Source organism: Miscanthus floridulus, chromosome 7, assembly GCF_019320115.1.
Source record: "Miscanthus floridulus cultivar M001 chromosome 7, ASM1932011v1, whole genome shotgun sequence".
NCBI classification, from domain to species: Eukaryota; Viridiplantae; Streptophyta; class Magnoliopsida; order Poales; family Poaceae; genus Miscanthus; species Miscanthus floridulus.
Genome location: NC_089586.1, coordinates 127173019 through 127185189, shown reverse-complemented (window position 1 = coordinate 127185189; position 12171 = coordinate 127173019). Strand labels below are relative to the sequence as shown.

At 45.4% G+C, this 12171-nt stretch overlaps 2 protein-coding genes across 2 annotated transcripts; both read left to right on the top strand.

The window, feature by feature from the left end:
* Positions 1–4609: 4609 nt before the first annotated feature.
* On the top strand, positions 4610–9594 carry LOC136467904 (uncharacterized). The gene is made up of 4 exons (XM_066466717.1): positions 4610–4847; positions 4972–5054; positions 5851–6014; positions 8981–9594. Exons 1-3 carry the CDS (start codon positions 4713–4715, stop codon positions 5966–5968), a joined length of 336 nt encoding a protein of 111 aa, XP_066322814.1. The 5' UTR covers positions 4610–4712; the 3' UTR covers positions 5969–6014; positions 8981–9594.
* An 884-nt stretch (positions 9595–10478) lies between these two features.
* LOC136464692 (gibberellin 2-beta-dioxygenase 6-like) lies at positions 10479–11993 on the top strand. The gene has a single exon (XM_066463651.1). The coding sequence runs from the start codon at positions 10800–10802 to the stop codon at positions 11787–11789; it is 990 nt and encodes a 329-aa protein (XP_066319748.1). The 5' UTR covers positions 10479–10799; the 3' UTR covers positions 11790–11993.
* Positions 11994–12171: the final 178 nt, after the last annotated feature.

Below are 12171 nucleotides of genomic sequence, written 5' to 3'. Positions count from 1 at the left end.
ACACGTCAGAACGTAGCCTGCCGCCATGTCCGCCGCTGTAGATCACCGGTGCACGTGGGCAGCCCTTCACCGGCCATCTTCGGCAACAATTCGTCCACACACGGGTGTGCATAGGTCCTTGCTTGCTCTAGCACCTCTCCTTCGCCGCCTGCGAGCATCATCCGATCAGAAATCGAGCTTCTCCGGCGTCCTCTGTTCTTCAAAATCACGATCAGGGACTTCGGCTTCGAATTCGGGAATAGGGAGGGGCTTTTCTGTGAACCGCAGACTCATGTGAATAGTGCCTTTTGGACCTGTTTGCTTTGAAATTTGCTGAACTTTGATAATTCGTACAAAACCATAGAAAAATCATAAAATAACAAATGGGGACTTTTTGGAATCCTTGTGAAATTTCCTATGCAATAGATCTATAATATGTCATGTTTTAGTTTAAAGTTTTAGCTGTAAAAATGGATTTGTGAAGTTAGGGTTTTAATGCTAGTTGTATTTGTCCTTTTTCATAACTACAGATGTAGGGCTCCAAATCAAGTGAAATTTTTATGGCATGCTACTCATGTGATGTTTGATATGGGATAAAAATTTCATGGTCATTGGTTGTTGTATTAGTGAGTTAATAATTATTTCCTTGCAAATTGATGTTTTGGGACAATTTTTGGGACTGTTTGGATTACATCATGATAATGATGTTTTCCGGGAAACTTGTTAATAACAAAGTTGTAGATAATTCATGTATCTAGCTGATGTTAAAATTTGGTGGTATTTGGCCTTGTGGTTTGTGAGTTATGCCTGTTTAAAGTTGGGTTTTAGAAATGGCTGCCCTCTGTCAATTCTGGACCAGTTTCTATAAATGGGTATATTTGACTTAGTTAACTTGAGAATCATGCTAAGATGATTAAAGATGAGTTGTAGAAAATTTCATAATCTTTCCAGAATGTCTTGTTGCATGGATATTGGATTTGTATAACTCTAGTTATGATCCAAACATGAAGCTGTTGTTTCCAGTCCAGAAATAGACATATGCTAGTTGTGGTTGTTTACTCCATGTGTTGCTAAGTGTGGCTTATGCCCTTGTTGATGGTCAAGTTATGATACTTGTGACCTTGTTAAACTTGTGTCATGCTTGATGTGCTTGCTCTCTATAGTTAATTGTGTGATGTTAGTTAAATAGCAAACCTTAATGACTTAGGTTTTGTTTGAAATTTTGATTGAGTGATGACCTTGGGTCATTAGCATAAGATGATTCTTGGTACTTAAAGTAAGTAGTTGGGTTTATAAAAAAAGGTTTAGTTAGTTTTGACTTGTAACTGTACCATGAATGAAAGTTGTATTCAAGTTAATAATTTTTGCATCCATCGTCAAGCATCATGTTTTATATCTCGCATCATATTAAACATGACATTGTTACTACGTGTAGTGAACGAAGGTGAACACGTGGTAGTTAATCAAGTTGCGGAGGAAGTTAATCCGTCTATTGAGGTCGGATCTGATAATTGTGGAACGTCGTAGGAACCTGACTTTTCCGTGAATCAAGGCAAGCCCCGGATGCATACAACCCTACCTTGTATTTTACAAATTAATTTCGCTTTTGCTTTTATATACTGCATTAAGTGATTAGGAGTCAAGTAGAAACCTAATTGGTGCATTACCAACCTTGTTTTTCCATATCTACCTTGATTACCTGTTTTATTCGTAAATGTCTAGTTATGCTTAGTCATGCTTAGTCGGGTGATTACCTGTCACCTGAGAATTTTAAATGGATCTTTGGTTACTTATGTTATTATGAGATATGAGCATGGAAGTAATAAATCTAGACTAGGCGGACTCGGTGTGTGAGAGCCACAAGACATGGAGGTCTTATGAGCGGCTTCTTTCCACCTGTGTCGATTAAGGTCCGTCCGTTGTTGAACTGTGTGAGATAAGACTTTGTAGTACTAACCACATACTCCGGTAAGCCTTAACTTGGCGATTCTATTACGAGAAAGGCTACTCGCGCACTGGGAGTGGAGAGATGGCGGGAATAGCGTGTACCCATGTGACAATGGGCTGGATTGGTGGAGTACTGTATTCTCGGGTGGCGCGGACCCGTTCTTGTTTTAGAAGATCTGAGGGTAGGTTGATATATGCAAGTCGGGGACCTGCATATGTCGTGTGGTCTGGAATCCCCAGCTGGGTTTTTAATTGGTTCGAATCGTCGTTGCTCCTCAATTATGGAGACTCAACTCTCTGTTCATCATCGTAGTTAATAACTAGAACTTGAGAAAGGTTTGCGAAAGAAATTGATATGAAGTTCATGATCTCATTACGGATCATGGTAGATTCATATGTGGTACTTATAAAGTTTTACATGTTAAAGTAAAGAATTTTATTAAAGAGCTTTTACGCAAAAGAATTTTGATTATTGCTAAAGCCAAACCTTGAATCTCTGAGCCTACATTCCTGAGTCTTCTTAGTTTTTATTTCGGTTAAGTCTTGTTGAGTACTTTTGTACTTAGGGTTCGTTGACCCTTGTTGCAGGTGAGCCTCATAAGCAGGTCTATTTTGAACCTTGCTGCATGACTGTTGTTCAGGTCGATGATGATATATAAATGTGTGATCCTTAGGCAGGATGTTTATCTTATATGTTATATTTATGTTAATTATGCCACTCCACTACTACTATGGTTTGTAATAATTATCAAACTTAGTTTGTAAGGTTTGAAACAACTGGTTTGTAAACTATGTTATCGTAAGATTTCCGCAATTTTACTCTGATGTATATATTTGAATAAATGTTGTAATACTGCAATGACTCTATAATGTGATCCTGCTCGGAAATCATGGATGATTCGGGGTTCTCCGAGGACACCCGACAGACTTCTTAAGTTACCAGGAACATATGCATAGTTGTCAATGGTCGTTGGACAGTGACAAGTGCATGTGGGCCCTATAATTTAGGAGGTTCTGCCACAAGCTATAGGTCATTCTCTTCATTTGGCACTTGTCTTTCTTTCTTCATTTTAGTCACAGTATAAGCCATATCGATATGCTCACATCTATCAACAGTCATGATAAACTCCACCAATTTTAAACCTTACAGCAAAGTTAGAAGCTCTTGGTCAGTACCAAGACGAACTGTTAAATTATTCTAACCCACAAACCAGAAGTTTGCTTCCTGATAGCTAGCCCAACTAAAGTGCTTGAAAACATCTTTCTCCATGTCAATGATGGAGTACTCTTCTGCATCCACCCACCAATCCAAGCGTCTACTCTTTTTGTATATGGATCGATCATCATCAACAGTTGAGTAGGAGGAAACATCAATCACTACTCTACATGCATTGATCGGATCGATCCTGAAAATAGTAAAAGTCCTTTCTCATCACTGACCATCCTCATACCAAATCGCACACACAAATAAACCAGATATCACAAACAGTCGCATGCCGCAACTAATTTCGGTTTTGCTACGAGATGCAGTAGATAACTAAGGTTTCGTTCTTACCCATCGGGAATCTCAGATTCATGCATTGCGTAGTCGAGTGTGGAGGGGCATCTGGCGGCCGACGGAGGTGGTGAGCAGGGATGCCGGCGGCCTAGCGGAGGCGCCGCGCCGCGCAGAGGATGTCGACGACGTGGAGGAGGCGCCGCGCAGGGGCGCGTGGTGGCCTGGCGGAGGCGCCGCGCAGGGACGCCCGACGACCTAGCTGAGGCGCCGCACATGCAGCGCGGTGGCCGGTGGAGGCGGTGCCTAGACCCGCGCAGTGGCCGGCAGAGGCAATGCCCTGACCCGTGTGCTGGAACCTGAGGCGGCGGCGGAAGGGGTGAGCGAGCGCCAATATTTTTCTAAACGGTAAACGGTCTTTACACGGTCGCCCTTTGTTTAGCGTTTAAGCTGTTTACACGGTGTTTTAACAAAGTTAAACAGTCTAAACGGTTTTGTACTTTAAAAAAAATACATATAATTATATATGTGCACGTAAAAAATCAAATATTCTAGCATTTATACATATTTATCCGAGTAAAAATCAATTATTTTGATATGTATATATATTTATGCATGTGAAAAGAACCAAATATAGATATTTATGCATGTAACATATAAGTGTACACATTTATAAATATAATAAACTTAAGTATACAAATTTATCCATATAAAACTGAACTAGATTTACCTCGTGTTCGTCTAAACAGTCGTTTAAATAGCTGTTTGGCTTGTTTAATACTGTTTATCTCCGTTTCCTTTAGACCGTTTAGACCGTTTTTCGTTTAATTTTTGTTTACCCCCTAAATAAAATAATTTACCATCGTTTACCGTTTAGTGACCGTTTAGACCGTTTAGGCGAACACTGGCGAGCGCGGCTCGAGTGCCTTCCTGTGTCTCAGATGGGTGAGATATGATAAGGTAAGGGCAAATATGTAATTTTATGTCAGGATTTTAGCTTAGGTTAATGTTTCTGTATGCAAAATTTGACGGAACGGAGTTCATATTGAATCCTTTTGTGCTATTTCATAGAGGTGTGAAGTTTCAGTGATATTTTACGAAAATCACGTTCTGTCGATGGTACGCAAGTAATTTTTCCAATTTAATAATGGATCGGGGAATAAACACAACCATAGCTTCGTTAACGGGCCGCCGCCGGCTTCGTCATTACCCCCTCCTTCGGCGGCGCGGCACCCATACCAGTCCGGAGATCGCCCCCCTCCCCCCTCCCCCCTCGCTGCCTCAAGAAGCCATGCTAAATCAGCTTAGATCGGCGGCGGCGAGCCTTCCCGGCCGCTTGCCGGCGCTGGCGGAAGATACCGTCGCCGAAGACGATGTGGAGGGCGTGAGGGCCATCGCGGTGTCCGACCAGAGGACCATCTACCTGGTCCGTCTCTCCTTCCCCGTTACTCTCCAGCCTTCCTCCATATGTGACGGTTGCTAGCCCTAAGCGAAGCTGTTTGTCCTTTTGGCCGTGTCTGATTGCTCTGCGTGTCTTGCCTGCGCCGCAGGTGAACATGTTCATAGCAAACACGGTGGAGTTCCTCAATTCGTTCGCCGCGCTATGCGACGACAAGCTCGCGCTACTCCACAGGTAAAGAAGTTTGATTTGTCTGTGGGTTGTTGGTCAACAGCTACTCGTCCTCGTGGATCTTCTATGGATTTTATTTTCTTTCTTGATGAGAACTTAAGATGTTGAGGAATTGACGTCAGTTGTCCCTAGTTGAATTGAATGCAATTTGTTTCTTCGGTTCATTAGTGGAATTACTGATTTTTGTTAGGAAGAAATTTTGGATAATGGTTCTGTTATCTGTTTGGGGAATGTCGAATTCCTGTTTGACATTAGAGAACTCGTGTTGAAATTGTTAGTTTTTTTTTTTTCTAAGAAGGTAGTTTTAATACTCAATCTCTTTGTTCAAGAGCTTACATCACTTGATCAGAGTAACAGATTAGTGGCTGATAAGTTCTTGTTGGCATTTGGTAATTTCACGGGGATTTGATGGTGCTTTATCTGCTATAGTATGAAGTTAAATGCTCTTTTTTCTGTTCCCCCTGGACTTTTTTTTGTAGTAAAGAATACAAAATAAGGTTCTTTGTGGGTGAGGAGTTTATTTGCACTGTGGCGACTGTTTAGGATTCGAAGTTTCTGATGTATATTTTTGGTACCTCTAAATTTGGAATTGTAAGTAGCATCAGCTTTGTGTCTCATGACTAGACTTTCCTGCCACACTGAAAATATGCAATGTTCTGTCTAAGTTCTTCTTACTTGATTATTACTAAAATATGTTAGCCACTATACATATCCTAAATCCTAATGGTTTCGCATGCCTATCCTGATAAAATTAATGGTTTCACATGCCTATCCTGATAAAAGATATATGAATTTCCAGGAATATAGTGAAACTGGACTTGTCACTTGCCCTTCTTGAAGCAAAACTGCACAGTATTGATGAAAATAATAATGCCCTGGGACACTCAACAAGCCAAAAGGACAGCGATCTTCAGTAGATGACAAAATATTTAATTCAACAAATATGGTGGGTAAATCCTCTAGGTTAGTCTGTCTCCTTATTGCTATTTTACTATGTGCATTCATATATTTACATAAGCTAACTTACGTTCTTTTTACATATATAAGCTGGCATAAGTTGTACTACATAGTAATTAATTAAACTAGAGCAAAGTTCTAAGTAAAGTCTTGTCTTCTATTATTTTTGTTCATCCTTTTCTTAGATGCTGTTTGCATCATTGTTTTGTTTGTGTTTATTCCATTATAAGCTATGGCGTGTTTGGCTTCCTCTAGTTAGCCCTATCATAGTCAAATGCATGCAGTTCAAATCATATGTTTCTTTGTTAACACATCGATTTGTGAAATGGCAATTTATATATGTTCTTTCTTATTATCCCACGTTGAGCCCCAGTAAACTAGCCCTGTTTTGCGCATAGGTCACTGCATTGCAAGACTATAACACATCAAGCTATTGCCCTAAGCTTTTGCTATTCTCTTGAGTTGGCTTTTCCCTAAGCTTTTGCTATCGCCACGGAAGCGCCACCTATCACATTGGAGGCGCCGCGTGCCTACCCTCCTAGGCCTCGCGGGACCCCTTCGCCTAGTGGCGCGCCTAGTGTTGTGGACTCTTTCGTAGGCCGGCAGTACTGGCTCAGGGCCAGGCGTGCCACGGCCAGCAGTGGCTAAGACGCCTTTAGTTGTTTAGAAAGTCAATAAATCAGGAGGATTTTTAGGATCTCAGCTTTGGTTTGTTAGGAAAGCACTTGAACTATAAAGGTGACTCTTAAGGAATGTAATCAGATATCGAAGAAGAATAGAATCCTCCCAAGCGGGTGGGGTTCCTCTTCGACGGTGGCTGCGCGCGGTTCAGCCGCTGCCGCCGGCGACTCCCCCACCACGCCATTACCTCGCTACCCTCTCCGTTCCAATTCTCAATCACAGCTGCTCCTCCGTTCTCCTCTGCGATCCCCTAGACGTCCACGCCGTATCACTAGGCAGCCATGGAACATCGACTTGTCGAACACTGCAGCCTACTAATGAGCTAGTGTGTTGCATAATCTTTTACCCAAGACGGTTGGAGGGTATCAAAGGGGGTTTTGAGAGGATCAAAGGGGATCAAGGGATTTTGATTTGTAGAAGATTTAATCCCTTTCAATCCCCTCCATTCTCCACCAGACCGAACAAAACCTGATTCATTTCATGGTGGCCCGAAAACGGCACCTGTGATTGTTCAAAAATGTTACAATCAGCCGCTCACATTTTGTTTTACACTGCTGACAGCTAGGCAGCTATCCACTACCCTTTTGTCTTTCTTTGGCAACCTGCATCTCCAAATCATAGCTTCATTTTTTTTGCAAGAGCAAGGAATTGCCTAAGGGAAGTAGCCTTGTTCTTAATGCAACTCCATTTCTTCTTTTTCTATAACTACTAGTAGCACAGCACGACAAAGGCGTTGAAATGTTCCCGTGGCACATGTGGGGGCAGGCTGACATTGTGTAGTTCATGGGCCGCGATATTTGAGTCCATATCAATCATTAGGCTTGACCCACTAATGGCCTGTGATGCAGTTTCCTCTGCACATCCGCAGATGCTCTGTCCACAACCTTCTTGTATAAAACAACTTTGCACTGAATTCTTGCTTGCATCAGGAGCCAGAGAAAGCACTCTTTGGTGGCGTTGCGTTTCTCCATAAAAAGTGGCAGCTTGGGTAGGGCAGCCCGCCTGGGACTGCAGCAGCCTGTATAGCATTGTGGTGTCGAGTTTCCTGGGCATGGTGCTGAACAGGCTCAATCTGTAGTCAGCTTCATTGGTCAGCGAGACATCTGTGATGATCTCAGCACTTCATACAGTTCCATTTAGGCCTGAGGCGATAGACGCAGGAGGAGTCAAATCCCCAAGGCCACTACCTGACTGACAGTGCTCCCATGCTGAGTACAATGAATCGGTCAGCCAATGCATCATTGCTGATCCAAACGTTGAGCTTGTCCCGCCCATCATTGACGTGCACCATAGTGATGGCTTGATAAAGCGGTAGCAAGGATCGCAGGACCTCCAGGGTCGCCAGGCAAAGCATGTCGTCGACTCCAGATTGCCCATGCCGAGCTTTCCACACAGTGGACTCTATGAATCAACTTCAGTAGCAGGCAGGCATTCTTAGATCCCCAAACCCCTAATGCCGAGACCATCAAGATCCTTGGACGAGCAAACCTTTTCCCAGGCAAATAGACATTAGGAAGGTGCAGTCTCCAGACCAGAGAAAGGACTGTTGACTTTTATCCATTTGCATGACAACTTCAGAAGGCAACGGTAGTGAGCACATGACATATTCAAGTTGACACTCAAGTTGTATATGACCTTGATTGATAAACCTAGTTCCGCTAGAAGATTAAAAAGTCTGCTGCTCAATTGTTGCTTGTTTGGTGAATCGAGTAAGGCTGTAGTATGCATGCTATGTTAGGTTGGGCAAAGGAGCAAATTTTGCTGGCACCAGTAGACCACTCTGGCTTGTTCTTTCATTGTGGGACGGAGTGCAAATTCACGGCTGAGTTATCTTCTAATCATGAAATTTCACAAATCATGAGACGAACGCTATGCTGTTTAGCCTTGTCTTAGATTTTTTCGTTTTCTGGTTGTGATCTGCCAACTTCAATTCAGACTTCAGACTACCTGGGTTTGCTGATACTTGAGAGTGCATAGAGTGGGAGTGAGAACTGCTAAAAAAATCTGCCTTTTTTTAATCCCCATAACACCCCCCCCCCCCCCCCCCCCCCCCCCCCCCCCCCCCTAATTCCCTGCATTCTCCAATGACCATGTGGAACTGTTTATCTGAACAAGCGTCTGAGGGGATAAGAGTATCTAATTTCTAGAGCTGGTTAGTACTGCTGAAATTTTACTCGAAGCAGTTGATCACTTGATCCAATTGTTGCTGTACACTCGAGAGATGAGATTATGGAAATTTTTGCCCTGGCAATGCGGAGAATAATGCCCTTAATTTTGCCCTCATTTTGCAGATAATAATAGTACACGAAACATTGCTGCTGAAAATGGGCACCGCTGAAGCCCCACTGCCTGCGGCCGTGCTGTCACTTGAAATCCCAGCCGTGAACTGAGGGTCATCTGCTGCCGCCGCAGCTCCTGGTACTGAATCGAAGCCGAAAAAAGAAGAAGATATGCTGGGCGTGCCCTGATACAAAGAGGTTGAGAGATGAGTGCATCGTCGAGCATGGTGAATCTGCTTGCACCAAGTGGATCGAAGCTGACAAGCGATGCCTCCGTGCTGAGGGGTTTAATGTCTGAATCTCTGAAGATGTTGCTGCGGCGAAGATTCATACAGCAGGTGGGATGGGACTCTTAGATTAGCTGCCGTGTTTTTGCATGCTGTTCCGATGATCAGCGAACCAATTACCTGTTTCCCCAGAGAATAAAATGAATGGCGAGTGTTCCCTAAAAGAATGGTGTGTCATGTTGAGGGATATGAGTTTACTTGTAATGTGTTAATGCTTGAGTCTTACGGCAGGGGAAAAAAAATCACAATGTGCAAACTGTGTTGCGATGAAACAAATTTACAGTGAAATCATTGAAATTTATTTGCTAATCATAGCAATGCTCATGGGTTTCCATGGCATAACATAAGCATTTGAGAGTGAGATGAGATCATTGAAATTTATTCGCTAATCATTGCAATGTTCAAAGGTTTTCATGGCATAACAACATACTAACCATCCTTAGGCCTCGTTTAGTTCCTCCCATAAAGTTTACTCCATATCACACATTTATGGAGTATTAAATATAGACTAAAAAGTAACTAATTGTATAGTTTGCGACTAATTTGCGAGACGAATCTTTTAAACCTAATCAGGCTATGATTTGACAATGTGGTGCTATAGTAACACATGTGCTAATGACGGATTAATTAGGCTTAACAAATTCGTCTCGCGGATTACTAACGAATTCTGTAATTTATTTTTTTATTAGTATCCGAACATTCCATACGACAGCCCCATATGACATTTCACGAGACATCCCAAAACTTTTAAATAAGGCCTATTCTCTACGTCCTTCCAGCACCAGTCAATCACTCATCAACTAAGATTTCATGCTAGCTCAAGCTGAACATCGAGCACCCGTCAATCATTCCTGCAACAAAATGTTGTATCGTGAGCAGATCACTGTTGCATTATTGCAAATTTGCAATCCGCTCAGGCTGTTGAATGCATCCATCCATCTAGGAGCATGTATAGCATAGGCCTTCTATGTCACACTCAGCTCATGAGCTATCACATAGCACAGTGTGATGTGATCCACAGAAATTGCTTGTGAAGAAACAAGTGCCGGACAGGATGTGATGCATGCCAAACTGAACTGAAAACCTCGGCATCGGAGGACAGGCATTAGGTGAGAGTTTCTGAATGGCCATGCAAAGAGTTTCTGAATAATACTCTCAGGACTAATTGCTGTGAGAAGAAAATACTATTCTAACAGGACAGGACAGCACGTGAAGAGTGATTTCGTGATTCGGCCGGCGGCTTAAAGCCAGCCGAACACGGCCTGAACTCTGAACCTGATCCTGTCTGTCACTGTCAGCTGATCCTCGCCCGTGACGTCAGCAGGCGACGAGAAGAGCAGAGACTTCGTCAGCAGACGAGTCAGATCTACCTGCTCCTGCTCCAACTAGTAACCTGATAGCTGCATTCTTCCTCTCGTCCTCTGCCGGTGGATCCAAGCTAGAGATCTAATCCAAGCAGAGGTGGGCATTGCACTTCAGCAGCCAAGGAGCACGCACAGGAGGAAGCCAAGCAGAGCGAGGCGCCGTGTCGATCGACCAAGGAGATGGCGCCGGGATCGGAGTCACAGGCGGCGGCGGCGACGGCGGACCCGTCGTGCCCGCCGTTCCCTCTCCTAGAGGAGGAGGATGGAGGCCACATCCACGAGCAGGAGCAGGAGGTGCCGCACGGTGGCGAGCTGGAGCTCCCAACCGTGGACCTGGAGGCTCCGGGGGAGGCGCTGGCGGCGGCGTGCCGGGGACTCGGCGTGTTCCGCCTCGCCAACCACGGCGTCCCCGCGGAGCTCTCCGCGCGCCTCTTCGCGACGGCGCGGGACGCGCTTGCCGGGGCGCCGTTCAGCGACAAGCGCGCGCAACCGGGCTACTTCTGGGGCACGCCGGCGCTCTCGCTCCGCGTTCGGGATGTCAACTGGGTCGAGGGCTTCCACGTCGCCCTGGGGGTGGGCCACCAGCAGCCCGCACCGCTCGGGGACCTACTCGACCTCGCGGCGGAGTACGGCGCGCACATGGCGCGGGTGGCGCGGGCGCTCTTCGACGCGCTCGCCGCGCCGCTGGGCCTCGGAGCGGGCCAGGCGTCGACCTACCTCGCGGAGCGCGACGGGTTACTGCGGGTGTACCGCTACCCGCGATGCCCCGAACCCGGGCGCCTCGGGATGGAGGCCCACACTGACAGCTCCGTGCTCTCCGTCATCAACCAGGACGCCGTCGGCGGCCTGCAGGTGCTCCACGACGGCGCGTGGCGCGACGTCGCGCCGGGAGCCGGCGAGACGGGCACGCTGCTGGTAAACCTTGGCGACATGGCACGGGCCATCAGCGGCGATGCGTACTGCAGCGTGCGCCACCGGGTGGCGGCGAGCCAGGCGGCGGAGAGGCTCTCGCTCTGCTACTTCGCGTTCCCGCGGGACGACGCCGTCATCAGCCGCGCTAGAGGCCGGTACAGGCCCTTCACCTACGCCGAGTTCCGGGAGCAGGTGCAAGCTGATATTAAGGCCACTGGATCCAAGGTCGGCCTCGAGCGCTTTCTTCTTCGCCACTAATTATCATTCCTTCGAGACGAAGCCAGGAGAAACCATCTTATTCCTCCCAAGATGATGATGAACAAGGGTGCATGGTATTACTTGTTCGTTCATAGTTGGAAATACCTTCGATTAGGTTTGACTTTTACTTAGTGCTTATCTTGGGGGATTTGGAACTTGTACAGCCACATTACTATATATCTTATCTATATGCTTCTGAAGCCAGCCTAGATGCTTGCAGTACTTGTGCTGTTGTGCAATCGTTAAAGCTATCTATCTTTGTGCTCACTGCTCAACATCATTAGGGAGCTCAACTTTGGGTCTCCGCCAGTCATGCCATACTGCAGGTCTGCAGCGACACTTGCTCAACAGATGACCAAATCATTCCCGATTTGACGTGCCA